This window comes from Panulirus ornatus, chromosome 20 (genome assembly GCF_036320965.1).
Source record: "Panulirus ornatus isolate Po-2019 chromosome 20, ASM3632096v1, whole genome shotgun sequence".
Lineage (NCBI taxonomy): Eukaryota > Metazoa > Arthropoda > Malacostraca > Decapoda > Palinuridae > Panulirus > Panulirus ornatus.
The window spans coordinates 42685899-42706728 of NC_092243.1; the positions used below are offsets into that span (position 1 = coordinate 42685899).

Consider the following 20830-nt stretch of genomic DNA (forward strand, 5'->3'; position numbering starts at 1 on the left):
CCTTTCACCCTCCTGTATGTTCAGGCCCCGATCGCTCAAAATCTTTTTCACTCCATCCTTCCACCTCCAATTTGGTCTCCCGCTTCTTCTTCCCTCCACCTCAACACAAGTATCCTCTTTGTCAACCTTTCTTCACTCATTCTCTCCATGTGACCCAACCATTCCAACACACCCTCTTCTGCTCTCTCAACCACGCTCTTTTTATCACCACACATCTCTCTTACCCTTTCATTACTTACTCGATCAAGCCACCTCACACCACATATTGTCCTCAAACATTTCATTTCCAGCACATCCACCCTCCTCCGCACAACCCTATCTATAGCCCATGCCTCGCAACCATATAACATTGTTGTAACCACTATTCCTTCAAACATACCCATTTTTGCTCTCCGAGATAACGTTCTCGCCTTCCACACATTCTTCAACGCTCAAAGAACCTTTGCCCCCTCCCCCAACCCTGTGACTAACTTCGCTTCCATGGTTCCATCCTCTGCCAAGTCCACTCCCGATAACTAAAACACTTCACTTCTCCAGTTTTTCTCCATTAAAACTTACCTCAGGCAACTTGTCCCTCAACCCTACTGAACCTAATAACCTTACTCTTATTCACATTTACCCTCAACTTTCTTCTTTCACACACTTTACGAAACTCAGTCACCAACTTCTGCAGTTTCTCACCCGAATCAGCCACCAGCGATGTATCATCAGCGAACAACAACTGACTCACTTCCCAAGCTCTCTTATCCACAACAGACTGCATACTTGCCCCTCTTGCATTCACCTCCCTAAGCACCCCATCCATAAACAAATTAAACAACCATGGAGACATCACGCACCCCTGCCGCAAACCGACATTCATTGGGAACCACTCACTTTCCTCTCTTCCTACTCGTACACATGCCTTACATCCATGATAGAAAAATTTCACTGCTAGCAACTTACCTCCCACACCATATACTCTGAAAACCTTCTACAAAGCATTTCTATCCACCCTGTCATATGCCTTCTCCAGATCCATAAATGCTATATCCATAGCCATCTGTTTTTCTAAGTATTTCTCACATACATTCTTCAAAGCAAACACCTGATCCACACATCCTCTACCACTTCTGAAACCACACTGCTCTTCCCTAATCTGATGCTCTGTACATGCCTTTACCCTCGCAGTCAATACCCTCCGATATAATCTCCCAGGAATACTCAACTAACTTATACCTCTGTAATTTGAACACACCTTTATCCCCTTTGCCTTTGTACAATGGCACTATGCATGCATTCCGCCAATCCTCAGGCACTTCACCAAGATCCATACATACATTGAATATCCTTACCAACCAAACAACAACACAGTCACCCCCTTTATAATAAATTCCACTGCAGTACTATCCAAACCCACCACCTTGCCGGCTCTCATCTTCCGCAAAGCATTCGCTACCTCTTCTCTGTTTACCAAACCATTCTCCCTGACCCTCTCACTTCGCACACCAACCCCACCCAAACATCTATATCTACCACTCTATCATCAAACACATTCAACAAACCTTCAAAATACTCACTCCATCTCCTTCTCACTTCATCACTACTTGTTATCACCTCCCCATTTGCCCCTTCACCGATGTTTCCATTTGTTCTCTTGTCTTACGCACTTTTTTATCTCTTTCTAAAACATCTTTTTATTCTCCCAAAATCTTAACGATACTCTCTCACCCCAACTCTCATTTGCCCTGTTTTTCAGCTCTTGCACCTTTCTCTTGACCTCCAGCCTGATTACTTTTATACATCTAGTCATTTGCACTAATTCCTGCAAGTATCGTCCAAACGCCTCTCCCTTCTCTTTCACTTAGAATCTTACTTTTTCATCCCACCATTCACTACCCTTTCTAACCTGCCAACCTCCCACCTTTCTCATGCTACATGCATCTTTTGCTCAAGCCATCACTGCTTCCCGAAATACATCCCATTCCTCCCTGACTCCCCTTACGTCATTTATGCCACCACGCGGCAACCCCTGTACAGTACAGCAGACAGTCGTTAACCATGGTGTATCATCTGGAGGTAATCATTTCACAGCTCTAGCGGCAGCGCTGCCCCGGGGCTCCTGTGGTGCAGCAGTTAATTATAAGTATTTATTGTAGTAACGTCCTTAAGCCTCCGTCGTTTTAAAATTATTTTGTGTATGTTTATTTTGGTGTCTGACACTTGCTCAGAACAATTAATTGGGTTGTTAGTCATGACTCTGTGTCAGGTGTGAACACCTGGTGTGTGGGTCTGGAGGTCAGGTGTCGGCTCCTGTTGTCACCATGTGGCTCATCTCGAGACCATGTGTGGCTAAGATAAGGTCACTGATAATGTCCAGCCAGAATTCTGCCTCGTACATGTGGTCGAGTCTCGGGTGTGTGTGTGTGTGTGTGTGTGTGTGTGTGTGTGTGTGTGTGTCACCAACACGGCTCTGTCCTGGCCAGCAGCGTCACACTGTACACCTGGTTACTGTAAGTGAAGTCACATCCGCCAGACGGCGAGAACACAAAGCATACGAGTAGTTCATCATGGTGTGTGGTGTGCTGTGGGCGGGAAGCGAGGGTTGGGTGCGTGAACTATATCATGCAGGAGGGCGGGGCAGGCCGTGTGGGTGACGGAGATCAGGACTACTAACAGGATATGGGCTGCTGGGGTTCCTTACTTCGACAGGCACGAGCGGCGGGAGGGAGATGCGGCTGTAAGGCACCTCCTCCAGGAACAGAGGCATCGACACCCGAGGCTCGCGACGCCTCTCGTTCGCCACCTCCGCCACGAACCCCTTAGGCTCGTAGGTCTGCAGGGGAGACAACAGCAGGGGTTATGGTTGTGGTCAGCTGATTATAGTTATAATAAGGTTATGGTTGTGGTCACAAGGTTATGGTGGTCAAGAGGTTATGGTTGTGGTCACAAGGTTGTGGTGGTCAAGAGGTTATGGTCGTGGTCACAAGGTTGTGGTGGTCAAGAGGTTATGGTTGTGGTCACAAGGTTATGGTGGTCAAGAGGTTATGGTTGTGGTCACAAGGTTGTGGTGGTCAAGAAGTTATGGTTGTGGTCACAAGGTTATGGTGGTCAAGAAGGTTATGGTTGTGGTCACAAGGTTATGGTGGTCAAGAGGTTATGGTCGTGGTCACAAGGTTGTGGTGGTCGAGGTTATGGTTGTGGTTACAAGATTGTGGTGGTCACGAGGTTATGGTTGTGGTCACAAGGTTGTGGTGGTCACGAGGTTATGGTTGTGGTCACAAGATTGTGGTGGTCAAGGTTATGGTTGTGGTCACAAGATTGTGGTGGTCAAGGTTATGGTAATCATCATGATATTATTATGATCATGATATCATAACTTTTGCAAAGTTATGGTGCTGGTTACCAAGTTATGGAGCTGTTTAGCAGGTTATGATAGTGGTCACAAGGTTATGGTGCTGGTTGCCATGTTATGGTAGTGGCCATAAGGTTATGGTGTTTTTACCTGGTTATGGTAATGAATACAAGGTTATGGTGGACGCCAGAGTTATCAGGTTATGGTGATGGTCACAAGGTTATGGTGGCCGCCACAGTTACCAGGATATGGTGATGGTCACAAGGTTATGGTGAGGGTCAAAAGGTTATGGTGAGGGTCAAATGGTTATGGTGAATGCTACAGTGTCATGGTGGATGATGACACCATCAGCTCATCATAAGACAGTGGGACCCATTAGCTGGGTTGAGCACAAATGACTTAATGTCCCACGTATTTGTGTGTGTGTGTGTGTGTGTGTGTGTGTGTGTGTGTGTGTGTGTGTGTGTGTGTGTGTGTGTGCGCGTGTGTGTGCGTGTGTGTGTGTGTGTGTGTGTGTGTAAACAGTCTTTAACAGATGGTATATGAGTAGGTTTGCTGAATTTGTTGCCTTGTAGGTGAAGTGAAAATTCTCCTAAATAATCACAAGTCGAATATAAGTACCACTGCCACAGATAGCGTGTGTTGTAGTACATGCAGGTACAGTGTTGGTAAGGTGTTGTAGTACATGCAGGTACAGCGTGGGTAAGGTGTTGTAGTACATGCAGGTACAGTGTGGGTAAGGTGTTGTAGTACATGCAGGTACAGTGTTGGTAAGGTGTTGTAGTACATGCAGGTACAGTGTGGGTAAGGTGTTGTAGTACATGCAGGTACAGTGTGGGTAAGGTGTTGTAGTACATGCAGGTACAGTGTGGGTAAGGTGTTGTAGTACATGCAGGTACAGTGTGGGTAAGGTGTTGTAGTACATGCAGGTACAGTGTGGGTAAGGTGTTGTAGTACATGCAGGTACAGTGTGGGTAAGGTGTTGTAGTACATGCAGGTACAGTGTGGGTAAGGTGTTGTAGTACATGCAGGTACAGTGTGGGTAAGGTGTTGTAGTACATGCAGGTACAGTGTGGGTAAGGTGTTGTAGTACATGCAGGTACAGTGTGGGTAAGGTGTTGTAGTACATGCAGGTACAGTGTGGGTAAGGTGTTGTAGTACATGCAGGTACAGTGTGGGTAAGGTGTTGTAGTACATGCAGGTACAGTGTGGGTAAGGTGTTGTAGTACATGCAGGTACAGTGTGGGTAAGGTGTTGTAGTACATGCAGGTACAGTGTGGGTAAGGTGTTGTAGTACATGCAGGTACAGTGTGGGTAAGGTGTTGTAGTACATGCAGGTACAGTGTGGGTAAGGTGTTGTAGTACATGCAGGTACAGTGTGGGTAACGTGTTGTAGTACATGCAGGTACAGTGTGGGTAAGGTGTTGTATTACATGCAGGTACAGTGTGGGTAAGGTGTTGTATTACATGCAGGTACAGTGTGGGTAAGGTGTTGTATTACATGCAGGTACAGTGTTGGTAAGGTGTTGTATTACATGCAGGTACAGTGTGGGTAAGGTGTTGTAGTACATGCAGGTACAGTGCTGGTAAGGTGTTGTAGTACATGCAGGTACAGTGTGGGTAAGGTGTTGTAGTACATGCAGGTACAGTGTGGGTAAGGTGTTGTAGTACATGCAGGTACAGTGCTGGTAAGGTGTTGTAGTACATGCAGGTACAGTGTGGGTAAGGTGTTGTAGTACATGCAGGTACAGTGCTGGGTAAGGTGTTGTAGTACATGCAGGTACAGTGTTGGTAAGGTGTTGTAGTACATGCAGGTACAGTGTTGGTAAGGTGTTGTAGTACATGCAGGTACAGTGCTGGTAAGGTGTTGTAGTACATGCAGGTACAGTGCTGGTAAGGTGTTGTAGTACATGCAGGTACAGTGTTGGTAAGGTGTTGTAGTACATGCAGGTACAGTGTTGGTAAGGTGTTGTAGTACATGCAGGTACAGTGCTGGTAAGGTGTTGTAGTACATGCAGGTACAGTGCTGGTAAGGTGTTGTAGTACATGCAGGTACAGTGTGGGTAAGGTGTTGTAGTACATGCAGGTACAGTGTGGTAAGGTGTTGTAGTACATGCAGGTACAGTGCTGGTAAGGTGTTGTAGTACATGCAGGTACAGTGTGGGTAAGGTGTTGTAGTACATGCAGGTACAGTGTGGGTAAGGTGTTGTAGTACATGCAGGTACAGTGCTGGTAAGGTGTTGTAGTACATGCAGGTACAGTGCTGGTAAGGTGTTGTAGTACGTGCAGGTACAGTGTGGGTAAGGTGTTGTAGTACATGCAGGTACAGTGTGGGTAAGGTGTTGTAGTACATGCAGGTACAGTGCTGGTAAGGTGTTGTAGTACATGCAGGTACAGTGTGGGTAAGGTGTTGTATTACATGCAGGTACAGTGTGGGTAAGGTGTTGTAGTACATGCAGGTACAGTGCTGGGTAAGGTGTTGTAGTACATGCAGGTACAGTGTGGGTAAGGTGTTGTATTACATGCAGGTACAGTGCTGGTAAGGTGTTGTAGTACATGCAGGTACAGTGTGGGTAAGGTGTTGTAGTACATGCAGGTACAGTGTGGGTAAGGTGTTGTAGTACATGCAGGTACAGTGTTGGTAAGGTGTTGTAGTACATGCAGGTACAGTGTTGGTAAGGTGTTGTAGTACATGCAGGTACAGTGTGGGTAAGGTGTTGTAGTACATGCAGGTACAGTGTGGGTAAGGTGTTGTAATACATGCAGGTACAGTGTTGGTAAGGTGTTGTAGTACATGCAGGTACAGTGTGGGTAAGGTGTTGTAGTACATGCAGGTACAGTGTGGGTAAGGTGTTGTAGTACATGCAGGTACAGTGTTGGTAAGGTGTTGTAGTACATGCAGGTACAGTGTTGGTAAGGTGTTGTAGTACATGCAGGTACAGTGTGGGTAAGGTGTTGTAATACATGCAGGTACAGTGTGGGTAAGGTGTTGTAGTACATGCAGGTACAGTGTGGGTAAGGTGTTGTAGTACATGCAGGTACAGTGTGGGTAAGGTGTTGTATTACATGCAGGTACAGTGTGGGTAAGGTGTTGTAGTACATGCAGGTACAGTGTTGGTAAGGTGTTGTAGTACATGCAGGTACAGTGTGGGTAAGGTGTTGTATTACATGCAGGTACAGTGTGGGTAAGGTGTTGTAGTACATGCAGGCACAGTGTGGGTAAGGTGTTGTATTACATGCAGGTACAGTGCTGGTAAGGTGTTGTAGTACATGCAGGTACAGTGTGGGTAAGGTGTTGTAGTACATGCAGGTACAGTGTGGGTAAGGTGTTGTAGTACATGCAGGTACAGTGTGGGTAAGGTGTTGTAGTACATGCAGGTACAGTGTTGGTAAGGTGTTGTAGTACATGCAGGTACAGTGCTGGTAAGGTGTTGTAGTACATGCAGGTACAGTGTGGGTAAGGTGTTGTAGTACATGCAGGTACAGTGCTGGTAAGGTGTTGTAGTACATGCAGGTACAGTGTGGGTAAGGTGTTGTACTACATGCAGGTACAGTGTTGGTAAGGTGTTGTAGTACATGCAGGTACAGTGCTGGTAAGGTGTTGTAGTACATGCAGGTACAGTGCTGGTAAGGTGTTGTAGTACATGCAGGTACAGTGTGGGTAAGGTGTTGTAGTACATGCAGGTACAGTGTGGGTAAGGTGTTGTAGTACATGCAGGTACAGTGCTGGGTAAGGTGTTGTAGTACATGCAGGTACAGTGTGGGTAAGGTGTTGTAGTACATGCAGGTACAGTGTGGGTAAGGTGTTGTAGTACATGCAGGTACAGTGTGGGTAAGGTGTTGTAGTACATGCAGGTACAGTGTGGGTAAGGTGTTGTAGTACATGCAGGTACAGTGTGGGTAAGGTGTTGTAGTACATGCAGGTACAGTGTGGGTAAGGTGTTGTAGTACATGCAGGTACAGTGTGGGTAAGGTGTTGTAGTACATGCAGGTACAGTGTGGGTAAGGTGTTGTAGTACATGCAGGTACAGTGTTGGTAAGGTGTTGTAGTACATGCAGGTACAGTGTGGGTAAGGTGTTGTAGTACATGCAGGTACAGTGTGGGTAAGGTGTTGTAGTACATGCAGGTACAGTGTTGGTAAGGTGTTGTAGTACATGCAGGTACAGTGTGGGTAAGGTGTTGTAGTACATGCAGGTACAGTGTGGGTAAGGTGTTGTAGTACATGCAGGTACAGTGTGGTAAGGTGTTGTAGTACATGCAGGTACAGTGTGGGTAAGGTGTTGTAGTACATGCAGGTACAGTGTGGGTAAGGTGTTGTAGTACATGCAGGTACAGTGTGGGGTAAGGTGTTTATGCTGTTTTGTAGTACATGCAGGTACAGTGTGGGTAAGGTGTTTGTAGTACATGCAGGTACAGTGTGGGTAAGGTGTTGTAGTACATGCAGGTACAGTGTTGGTAAGGTGTTGTAGTACATGCAGGTACAGTGTGGTAAGGTGTTGTAGTACATGCAGGTACAGTGTGGTAAGGTGTTGTAGTACATGCAGGTACAGTGTGGGTAAGGTGTTGTAGTACATGCAGGTACAGTGTGGGTAAGGTGTTGTAGTACATGCAGGTACAGTGTGGGTAAGGTGTTGTAGTACATGCAGGTACAGTGTTGGTAAGGTGTTGTAGTACATGCAGGTACAGTGTGGGTAAGGTGTTGTAGTACATGCAGGTACAGTGTGGGTAAGGTGTTGTAGTACATGCAGGTACTGTGTGGGTAAGGTGTTGTAGTACATGCAGGTACAGTGTGGGTAAGGTGTTGTAGTACATGCAGGTACAGTGTGGGTAAGGTGTTGTAGTACATGCAGGTACAGTGTGGGTAAGGTGTTGTAGTACATGCAGGTACAGAGTTGGTAAGGTGTTGTAGTACGTGCAGGTACAGTGTGGGTGAGGTGTTGTAGTACATGCAGGTACAGTGTTGGTAAGGCGTTGTAGTACATGCAGGCACAGTGTGGGTAAAGTGTTGTATTACATGCAGGTACAGTGCTGGTAAGGTGTTGTATTACATGCAGGTACAGTGTGGGTAAGGTGATGTAGTACATGCAGGTACAGTACTGGTAAGGTGTTGTAGTACATGCAGGTACAGTGTGGTAAGGTGTTGTAATACATGCAGGTACAGTGTGGGTAAGGTGATGTAGTACATGCAGGTACAGTGTGGGTAAGGTGTTGTAGTACATGCAGGTACACTGTGGGTAAGGTGTTGTAGTACATGCAGGTACAGAGTTGGCAAGGTGTTGTAGTACGTGCAGGTACAGTGTGGGTGAGGTGTTGTAGTACATGCAGGTACAGTTTGGGTAAGGTGTTGTAGTACATGCAGGCACAGTGTGGGTAAAGTGTTGTATTACATGCAGGCACAGTGTGGGTAAAGTGTTGTATTACATGCAGGTACAGTGCTGGTAAGGTGTTGTATTACATGCAGGTACAGTGTGGGTAAGGTGATGTAGTACATGCAGGTACAGTGCTGGTAAGGTGTTGTAGTACATGCAGGTACAGTGCTGGTAAGGTGTTGTAGTACATGCAGGTACAGTGTTATTACGGTGTTGTCGTACATGCAGGTACAGTGTGGGTAAGGTGTTGTAGTACATGCAGGTACAGTGCTGGTAAGGTGTTGTAGTACATGCAGGTACAGTGCTGGTAAGGTGTTGTAGTACATGCAGGTACAGTGTTATTACGGTGTTGTCGTACATGCAGGTACAGTGTGGGTAAGGTGTTGTAGTACATGCAGGTACAGTGCTGGTAAGGTGTTGTAGTACATGCAGGTACAGTGCTGGTAAGGTGTTGTAGTACATGCAGGTACAGTGTTATTACGGTGTTGTCGTACATGCAGGTACAGTGTGGGTAAGGTGTTGTAGTACATGCAGGTACAGGCGCAGGTGTTGTAGCACTGAGGAATCAGTACACAGGTATAACAACAAATCCAAAGTTTCAAAAGTAACTTGAGAAGACTAGCAATGTCCGGAGCACTGCATAACTGAGGTTTTCTAAGACCCGAAAAACGCGTATTAACGAGAGGTTAAAATAAATATGTTCTACGAGGGAAAAGGCATTCATGCTAGACATTATCTAAGTCTCAGGGGAAAAGTTTCTATAATGCATCACAGGTTCTGATGATTCAAAGCATCAGTCTCCCATCCTTCCAGCTCGTCCTCGAAATGAATAACCTCAGGAACTTCAGCAGGTGAGCACGGCGTAGGCCAACAGCTCCTCTGTTACCTGTGTATCCACCCGTTGTCTAACGGCACCTGTTGTCATGCCGTCTGATATCACGTATTACACCTGCTGTTTTGTACCACGTGATACACCCGCAGTCCAGTGCCACGTGATACAGCTGCCAACTGGTACTACGTTATACTGCTGGTGTCTGGTACTATGTGATACAGCCGCCGTCTGGTACCACGTTATACAGCTGCCGACAAGTACCACGTAATACAGCTACTGTCTGTTACCACGTGATACAGCAGCCATCTGATACCACGTGATACACATGGGGTATGGAACCATGATGACACAGGTATCATATGGCACAAGGTGATACAGCTGCAGTCTGGTACCACGTGACACAGCCACCTTCTGGTATCACATGATACAGCCACCGTCTGGCAACACAATATGATACAGCTGTCGTTTGATACCATGAGACACAGGTGCCTTTGGTACCACATCATACAGCCGCCATCTGGTATGACGTGATACACTTGCCGTATGGTAACACGTAATCAACTACTCCTCTCACTCTACAGATGACTTTAGAAGTTTATTTGACATTAGAAAAATGCGAATTTCACAGTATTTGTGTACAGTCTTTGGCAATCATGTGACAAGTTCTACATTACTAAAGTTATACCTTAAACATTCTCTCTTATGAAATCATGAGAGAAAATGGTAAATATTTTATGAGGGACTTGCTGTGAAGTTCGAATAATACCACCCCACACTATTATTGTTTTATGGAACACTACTCATGAATTTACTTTCAGTTATAGCAAATTTTTGTGCGTAAATTATCCAGGTGACATTAACTTTTACTATTAAGAGGGTCATATTGCATCTTGATGGTTTGTCAATAATAATGGTTGCTCTCTCACGGCAGTGTTGACGTGTTAAGAATGAGTATTACAAAAACTTCACCACTGAGAAGAAGCAAGGTCACGTGACCGAGGTCATATTTAGATTTATTGATTCTGTTGCTTTACTGCTCACACACACACACACACACACACACACACACACACACACACACGAAGACATGGTACATATATACAAGGTTAAGAAGACGGGGCAACACGAGTGTACAAGTCTCTCCCTGTAAAACACAAATAGTAATCACGCACGTACACTTGGCCAGGGCTGGTGTGTGTGTGTGTGTGTGTACAGGAGTAAAGACGTAGTACATATATACATGGTTAAGAGGCGGGGCAACACGAGTGTAGAGTCTCTCCCCGTAACACACAAACAATTAGTCATCACACATACATATACAGATTTATGAGAGCTAAGTCAGACGGAGAGTTTGCCAGCCTTGAAGAGAGGAGTGACCCGATCACAACGTATGATTTTAAGAAAGGTCAATAATATGGACAGTGAACAGTTCTTCGACAGATGTACAGATAAAACAACCAGAGAACAGAACATGGAACTGAGAGACTTGCTAAAAAAGTTATGAAGTACTTTAATAGCATAAGATTGGTGTATGAACTGAACAAAATACTGAGGAACATGGTTAGTGTAGACACCATACATAAATGTTGAAAAGTTTCTTAATAGTAGAGAATGTTCAAATTACTTTGAAATGGAAGCCCAGCAAGGCGTATGTAGCTGATACAATTAGTGGTTACCACAGCGATGACACCTGTCGACAGTTGTGAGGTACCATCAGCTGGCTGGCTGGTGATGCACTGAAATGATTGACAGTCCCGCCCGCAAAGTGGCTGTTCCCATGAGCATTTTACCCCCCCTCCGCGTACTGTCTATATAGAAAGTTTATCAGTTACGTAATGATATGGGATATATCTAGCCTGTACAAACCGTAGTTTATTGTCAATTGTGCTCTATGTTTGGTGTCATTTGTTTCTGTTTACTTTATATTCGTTACAAAGCAAAGAAATAATAAATAACACTTCATTCGAAAACAATGGTGTCCTTGACTTCGACCGTATGTGGTACATGTTTAACATTTCTAACATCCTATCTAAAGTGCTAATGCCTTAAAATCATTAACATCTTTATGTTACTAATTTCTAACATCATTATAGAGAAACAAAGTCTAATTATAAACTATAAACACACTTGGTGTGAATAAATGGATAGACACGAACATAGTAGCTCTGGAAGAGGGGCGTGGTTACTGAGCCAATTTAGCGTACGATGACTAGTTACTGTTATGACCTTCCAGTTCTGTGATTTATGTAATACCTTACAGGAGTATTTTCGACCGAATGGTTGCCCACATTCAAATTACGTTTTCTTTATTTGTACACACACACACACACACACACATACACACAAACACTCATCGACGGAAAACTAAATGGGAGGGGAAACGAGACAATAGGAAAAAAAAGAATGAATAATGAAAGGACACGAACAAAGAATCGAAGTACACAAGGGGATTTAGAAGGAATGTACGTAGTCAGGGTAGAGATGGCACAATACATGAAAGCGCCCCAGAAAGGGATGTCTATGGGTGTCCCATCCACATGCACCATACTGATTATATATCAGTTGTTGATTAGTTGCATTGGCTGATAAAAACTCCTCTAGAATCGATTAACAAGACTTGATACCCGTATAACACAGACCTGTGACTAGCAATAGAAGAGGCCAGGGAACACTAACTGCTGAAGTGGAAGACGGACCTGTGGGGGGGGGGGGGGGGTACACAGGTGGTTATCAGCTGTTCCTGTTGAGGGAACATTACGAAGCGTTTGTGACAGAACATATCTGAGAGATATATGGTGTGTTAGATGGTAGGATTAAGTAAAGTTCAGAGTATTTAGGGTCAGTATTTGATGCGGGAAAAGGAGACATCTAGTTGAAATAAGAGATGAGGAGGACAATTCAGCACCGAGTGATTTATCCAACATATGGGTGACAACATATCAAAAAGATTTGCGAAGCAGGAGGTTGGTATACGTAAATCACTGAGCATTTTCAGACTAGAAGATCATTTTCCAGACGAAGAGAATAGGATGAGGAAGGAAGAAATGCTGCTTAAAACACCAATCAAGACCATTGACACGTCAGACGCATTTACTGTGACGAAAGAAACAAGAGGAGTTCTTTGAATATGGTCAAGTTGTAACCAGTAATGATTATGTTCGGTGTGGAGGTATGAGGTCAGGAGGTACTGAGGTTGTCTTACATATATGACAGCATTTAGTAGTCTTTATCAGAGAGATGATAAACCAAGGGTATAAATGTACGAGTGGTTCCCAGTGGAGGTCGGTCTGCAGCTGAGGTGTGTGATGTCACCATGGTTGTTTGATTTGTTTATGGATGGGTTGGTGATGGAGGAAAATACGAGTGTTGGAGAGGGAGGAAATGCGAGTGTTAGAGAGAGGGGCGAGTATGAGTCTACTGGGGATGAAAGGGCTTGGGATATGAGTCAGATGTCGTTTGCTGATGACACAGCACTAGTGCCAGATTCGAGTGAGAAACTGTAGAAACTGGTGACTGAGGTTGGAAGATTGTGAATAGAGGAAATTGAGAGTGAATATAAATACAAAGTAAGGTTATTAGGTTTAGCAGCGTAAAGGGAGTGGTTAGCTGGAGTGTGAGTTTGATTGGAGATGAATTGGAGAAAGTGAAGTGCTTTGCATACCTGGGGGAGGACATGGTCGTGACTGGCACCGTGGAGGCGGAAATGAGTCATAAGGTGGGTAAAGGTTTGCGTAGGTTCTGGGAGCATCGAAGAATGTACGGAGAGAGAATTTGTTATGTGGGACGGCAAAAATGCGTGTGTTCGAAGGTATAGAAGTCCCAACAATGTTATGCGGATGCAAGGCATGGGCCTTGGATGAGAATGTGCGGAGGAGGGTGGATGCGTTGGAAATGAAATATTTGAGGACAATATGTGGTGTGAGGTGGTTTGATCGAGTAATCAAAAAAATGGTAAGAGAGATGTGTGGTAATGTAAAGAGCGCGGTAGAGAGAGTGAAGAAGGTGTGTTGAAATAGTTTGAACATAAGGAGAGAATGAGTGAGAAGATGACAGAGGTTTTAGAAGAGGAGGGAAGAAGGAGAAGAGGTAAACCAAATTAGAGATGAAAAGATCTTTAGTGATTAGGGCCAGAACATGCAGGAGGGTGAAAGGCGTACATGGGCTAAAATGAATTGGAGCAATAAGGTATACAGGAGTCGACGTACTATCAATGGACTGAACCAGGGCATGTGAAACGGCTAAGGTAAACCAAGGAAGGGTCTGTGGGGCCTGGTGGATAGGAAGCTGTGGTTTTGGTGCATTACACATGACAGATAGAGAACGGATGTGAGCCATGCGGCCATTCTTCGTCTGAGCCTGATGCTACCTCGCTAACGCGGAAAATGGTGATTATATATATATATATATATATATATATATATATATATATATATATATATATATATATATATATATATATATATATATATTGGAAGGGCTCACAATTTTGCGCGTGATCAAGATATTCCTATGAGTCCACGGGAAAAAATGAAACACTTTTCGTGTTTCATTTTTCCCCGTGGACTCATAGGAATATATATATATATATATATATATATATATATATATATATATATATATACACACACACACACATATATATTATATATATATATATATATATATATATATATATATATATATATATATATATATATATATATATATATATATATATATATATATATAAGAACTAATAGAGAAGACTGGTGCCTGAATAATGAGAGCTGAGTTACAGGGAAAGGTTAGAGGCCTAAAATTTGTTAACAATGTAAGAGAGAAGAGTAAAGGGAGGCCTGATCACAACCTTAAAGTTTTTAAACAAAATTGATGATGAAGACGGTGAATAGTTCTTCAATAGATGTACGGATAGAGCAACTAAAGACCATAACATGAAATTAAACAAAAAACAATGGAAACTATACAGACGGCAGTCCAACCAGCCAGCATCTGGAAGATGCAAGAGAGCAGGGAACAGATTGACCAAGACAAAATATGAGGAACTAGACAGAAACTTTGAAAGAATATATTGTGGTCAAGGTGGGGAAACAACCCATGACTTTTGAACGAATCAAACTGTCAGTTGAGGAGCAGCTAGTGAAGCCAAGCGAGTCAGAGGGAAGTGCTGTAGAGGATGAGGTACGGGTAGGCGAGGATGTGGATGAGGTGAAAAGTGTTTTCATAATGGAAGACATTGTAGCCCAAGGACCAGCGAGATGGTGAGGGGAATATGTCTTAGAAAGCATTGAGACATCTAGAAAAGACATAAACAAAATACTGAATATTCCTCACTCGTGTTAGGCTCCTGGTCTTCAAGAAATGTCTCTATATGTGCAGATGTGTCTACATACACTATATGTGCAGATGTGTCTACATACACTATATGTGCAGATGTGTCTACATACACATGTCAGACCATATGAACGTTGTTGAATTGAAGAAGCGTAGTTTGTAAAGTGCTGGAATGATCATCAGAAAACGAATGTATGACTTCTTACACAAACATAATTACCGAAGTGAGAGACATTTCTCAACGATTCCCACGAGAGTCAGGGTCTGTTTTAGATATAAGAGAAATGCTGAGTGAATTGTCTGCACCTAGACTGCTAGAAAGCATTTGACTCTATACCACGTAGGAGGATAGCAAGAAACCTAAGTTTTATGGTAGGAATAACGGGGGAACGCAGTTGATGGGTAAAATATCATCTTAGTGGAAAAGAGCACAAGATGCACGTCAGGCCAGCCTTCTCAACATGGGACGTCACCACTAGCATGATGTAAGGCTCTGGTTTGCGACTTTGTTCTTAATGATCCATGTGAACGACTTGCCAGAAGATCGGACTCTCACCTATATTCGCGGGTGATCCCAGAGGTCACGAGGGAAGCAAAAAAGCGAAGAGGACTGCATGAACTCACAAGTGGACTTAGACAAACGCGCAAGTTGTTCCAATAAATGGCTGATGCTATTCAACCTGAGTAGATGTAGAGGAGTGAGGATGGGACACAGTGAGAAAAGGCCTCAATGTGAATATTATCTGTGAATATCATTTGGAGTCGACATCGAGCTGAAGGAGTGGCTAGAGTCTCACCTTAGGAGAACAGTGAGGGAGACAAACTATCTGTAAACAAATATTAGGTTTGGATTCAATTACACGGGTACAGAAATATTCAGAAATCTATTCACATCGTACATAAGAAGACCGAAACTATATCACTCTTTTCAGATCTGGTCACGACGATTGTAGAAGCACAAAGTCTACTACAGAGAGCCTGTCGTGATATCATAACAGTTGTCGTTAATGAAGAATTCCTTTCTCTGCCAATCGAATACATCGACACCAGTCAGCATAGAAATGCTTAGCATGTCGCGACACACGACACCCTGTAGAACATGACCCTGAGCACACTGCGTCAGGAGGACATCCTGTAGAACATGACCCTGAGCACACTGCGTCAGGAAGACATTCTGTAGAACAAGACCCTGAGCACATTGCGTCAGGAGGACATCCTGTAGAACATGACCCTGAGCACACTGCGTCAGGAGGACATCCTGTAGAACATGACCCTGAGCACACTGCGTCAGGAGGACATCCTGTAGAACATGACCCTGAGCACACTGCGTCAGGAGGACATCCTGTAGAACATGACCCTGAGAACACTGCGTCAGGAGGACATCCTGTAGAACATGACCCTGAGAACACTGCGTCAGGAGACTCAAACATCCTGGGCTCCTCATGAACAGGTTGGTTGTGGTTTGAGTGCACGAAGGATGAGTGACTCCCCCTGTCCCTGCTGCAGGTTCTGGGGCACTGGTCATGATTCATGATACTGCAGGCCATCATGACCCTGGCAGATATAAACATTGCCTCCAAGCTTCGCTGGAATCAGCCTCATGAATACCTGGCAGCGTCCAGGTTTTCTTGACAGTGTTCCAGGCGCCATATGGCAGGAGTTTCCGTTTGACCAAACTTAACCTTCTTCAACACATAACCCAACCACTTCACCTTTTTTACCGACAGCTCAGCCCATTAGACAGAGTACATCAGCATTACTTAACACTTGTCGTGGAAATAGAGACACTCAGGACACTGCAGGTGTAGTGAAGGCCGGAATTCACCTAAATAATTCCACTCAAGCCACTCCATCGACCATCTTTTTTTATGCTAGTCTGTCACCCTCCTCCTCCTCCTCCTCCTCCTCCTCGTCTTCGTCTACCTGAGGTGTGATTTATGGAACAAATAATGACAGTTTGCTGTCCTACATCGTCAGGCACCACAACACTCCTACATCTCACACACAAAAAACTTTGAACTTCAGCTCCAAAGTAACCCTATATGTCTTTCCAAGAATGATTTTGCTCCTCAGCCACAGACCAGCCCTGCACCTCAGCCACAGAATAGCCCTGCACCTCAGCCACAGAACAGCCCTGCACCTCAGCCACAGAGCAGCCCTGCACCTCAAACACAGAACAGCCCTACACCTCAGCCACAGAGCACCCCTGCACCTCAGCCACAGACCAGCCCTGCACCTCAGCCACAGAACAGCCCTACACCTCAGCCACAGAGCACCCCTGCACCTCAGCCACAGAGCAGCCCTGCACCTCAAACACAGAACAGCCCTACACCTCAGCCACAGAGCAGCCCTGCACCTCAGCCACAGAACAGCCCTACACCTCAGCCACAGAGCAGCCCTGCACCTCAGCTTCAGAACAGCCCTGCAACTCAGCCACAGAACAGCCCTGCACCTCAGCCACAGAGCAGCCCTGCACCTCAGCCACAGACCAGCCCTGCACCTCAGCCACAGAACAGCCCTACACCTCAGCCACAGAGCAGCCCTGCACCTCAGCCACAGAGCAGCCCTGCACCTCAGCCACAGAACAGCCCTGCACCTCAGCCACAGAGCAGCCCTGCACCTCAGCCACAGAACAGCCCTGCACCTCAGCCACAGAACAGCCCTGCACCTCAGCTTCAGAACAGCCCTGCAACTCAGCCACAGAACAGCCCTGCACCTCAGCCACAGAACAGCCCTGCACCTCAGCTTCAGAACAGCCCTGCACCTCAGCTTCAGAACAGCTCGGCACCTCAGCCACAGAACAGCCCTGCACCTCATTCACAGAGCAGCCCTGCACCTCAGCCACAGAACAGCCCTGCACCTCAGTCACAGAGCAGCCCTGCACCTCAGCCACAGAACAGCTCGGCACCTCAGCTTCAGAACAGCCCTGCACCTCAGCTTCAGAACAGCTCGGCACCTCAGTTACGGAACAGCCCTTCACCTCAGCCACAGAACAGCCCTGCACCTCAGCTTCAGAACAGCTCGGCACCTCAGCCACAGAACAGCCCTGCACCTCAGTCCCAGAGCAGCCCTGCACCTCAGCCACAGAACAAGCCCTGCACCTCAGCCACAGAACAGCCCTGCACCTCAGTCACAGAACAGCCCTGCACCTCAGTCATAGAGCAGCCCTGCACCTCAGCCACAGAACAAGCCCTGCACCCCAGCCACAGAACAGCCCTGCACCTCAGCCACAGAACAGCCCTGTACCTCGGCTTTAGAACAGCTCGGCACCTCAGCCACAGAGCAGCCCTGCACCTCAGCTTCAGAACAGCCTTGAATCCTCAGCCACAGAACAGCCCTGCACCTCAGCTTCAGAACAGCACTGCACTTCAGCTTCAGAACAGCCCTGCACCTCAGCCACAGAACAGCCCTACACCTCAGCTTCAGAACAGCCCTGCACCTCAGCTTCAGAACAGCCCTGCACCTCAGCTTCAGAACAGCTCGGCACCTCAGCCACAGAACAGCCCTGCACCTCAGCTTCAGAACAGCTCGGCACCTACGCCACAGAACAGCCCTGCACCTCAGCTTCAGAACAGCCCTGCACCTCAGCTTCAGAACAGCCCTGCACCTCAGCTTCAGAACAGCTCGGCACCTCAGCTTCAGAACAGCCCTGCATCTCAGCCACGGAACAGCCCTTCACCTCAGCCACAGAACAGCCCTGCACCTCAGCCACAGAACAGCTCGGCACCTCAGCTTCAGAACAGCCATGCACCTCAGCCACAGACCAGCCCTGCACCTCAGCCACAGAACAGCCCTGCACCTCAGCCACAGAACAGCCCTGCACCTCAGCCACAGAACAGCCCTGCACCTCAGCCACAGAACAGCCCTTCACCTCAGCCACAGAACAGCCCTGCACCTCAGCTTCAGAACAGCTCGGCACCTCAGCTTCAGAACAGCCCTGCACCTCAGCTTCAGAACAGCTCGGCACCTCAGTTACGGAACAGCCCTGCACCTCAGCCACAGAACAGCCCTGCACCTCAGCTTCAGAACAGCTCGGCACCTCAGCCACAGAACAGCCCTGCACCTCAGCCACAGAACAGCCCTGCACCTCAGCTACAGAACAGCCCTGCACCTCAGCCACAGAGAGGCCCTGCACCTCAGCCACAGAACAGCCCTACACCTCATCCACAGAACAGCCCTGCACCTCAGCCACAGAACAGCCCTACACCTCATCCACAGAACAGCCCTGCAACTTAGACACAGAACAGCCCTGCACCTCAGCCACAGAACAGCCCTGCACCTCAGCTTCAGAACAGCTCGGCACCTCAGCCACAGACCAGCCCTGCACCTCAGCCACAGACCAGCCGTGCACCTCAACCACAGACCAGCCTTGCACCTCAGCCACAGAACAGCCCTGCACCTCAGCTTCAGACAGCCTTGCACCTCAGCTTTAGAACAACCCTGCACCTCAGCCACAGAACAGCCCTGCACCTCAGCCACAGACCAGCCCTGCACCTCCATGCACTCAAACCCCAGACATTCAACACACGCCCATGATCTCTCCCCCAGAAACGGTCCAACAACAGCTGTTTCAACAACTCTTGACCGAAATCAGAGACGTGAAGTTTTTATCCAAATATTTGGACTTCAGCTGACGCAACCAGGGACAACACAATGACTACCGAGAATGGCCAGGTTCATCTGCCTCTGATGCGCCCGAAACAATGTCCGCTGCGCAGCATGACCCGCCAGGCGCAGTAAGCCGGTCGCTGAGGATTACTGGTATTGCATGGGAATGTACGTTGTCTTATTGTGTTAGATTCATGATTGTTATGACACCATGATGCACCCCTGGCCTACCGCAGTGGCACGTCCGGCGAAACCCGAGTTCCAGTGGTGTATCTAACTACCAAGGTCAAGTTGAGGAAGGGTCATTATATGAGTATTATGAGTATCATTATACTGTGTGGGTGTCAACAACCCACTCTCACACCACACGGTAGGGGGTGGATGTCAACACCCACACACCACACGGTAGTGGGTGGGTGTCAACACCCACACCCGCACACCACACGGTAGGGGGTGGGTGTCAACACCCACACCCACACACCACACGGTAGTGGGTGGGTGTCAACACCCACACCCACACACCACACGGTAGTGGGTGGGTGTCAACACCCACACCCACACACCACACGGTAGTGGGTGGGTGTCAACACCCACACCCACAACATCCCATGATAACATAAGGCCGTTAATGTGAGTATAGATATTTTGGCAATCCTGTGCGGTGTACATACCTTCGTATGTACTGTAGAATCTACTACAGAAAGATCACGGTAGGTACACAGCGGTACTGTGTCCCGTGGTGCCCGGATATAGTCTATTGCTTTGCTAGGAAGGAGAACCAGCATATAATAACAACTACTTCGGTTTAACCTGGACGTGACTGTTAAGGGAGTAACGACCATACATACTGTAGATTTACTTCAAATACAACATGATATACAATAATATACAATACGTTACCTCATGCACTATGGTTACTGTATCACACCTGCTGCTGAAGTGGTTTACACAGTGCTTACACAGTGGGTAATGTGTACTGCAGTGCAGTGTACACGGAGAGCGATGTAATGTACATTATGAATACTGATTTAATTACAGATAAAAGATTATGATTACCATTGGTTATTTCTTCCTTTCTGTCCTCGGTTAGGTTAGGTAAAAAATATTATTAGTTATTGTTATCAGGAATCGAATTAAGCCAAGCTAAAAGTATGATCACCTGCGCAAACCAACTGATCAGTTTAAAGTAAGTGAAATTATATGGGTGACGTCCGGGGACTTGCGTGACTGTCCCGGGTCCTCCCACCTTACGGGTCACGTCCGGGGACTGAGTGACTGTCCCGGGTCCTCCCACCTTACGGGTCACGTCCGGGGACTTGCGTGACTGTCCCGGGTCCTCCCACCTTACGGGTCAC

General features: G+C 46.5%; 1 protein-coding gene across 3 annotated transcripts in view; it reads right to left on the reverse strand.

Moving 5' to 3' along the window:
- The window catches only part of LOC139755968 (uncharacterized), a 155964-nt gene that overhangs the window by 15976 nt on the left and 119158 nt on the right, over positions 1-20830 (reverse strand). For 2 of the 3 annotated variants that reach the window (XM_071674812.1, XM_071674814.1), the window contains exon 3: positions 2657-2815. In XM_071674812.1, the coding sequence (XP_071530913.1) occupies positions 2657-2815 (159 nt within the window). The remainder of the gene's footprint in view (positions 1-2656; positions 2816-20830) is intronic. The other variant, XM_071674815.1, reaches the window with a different exon arrangement.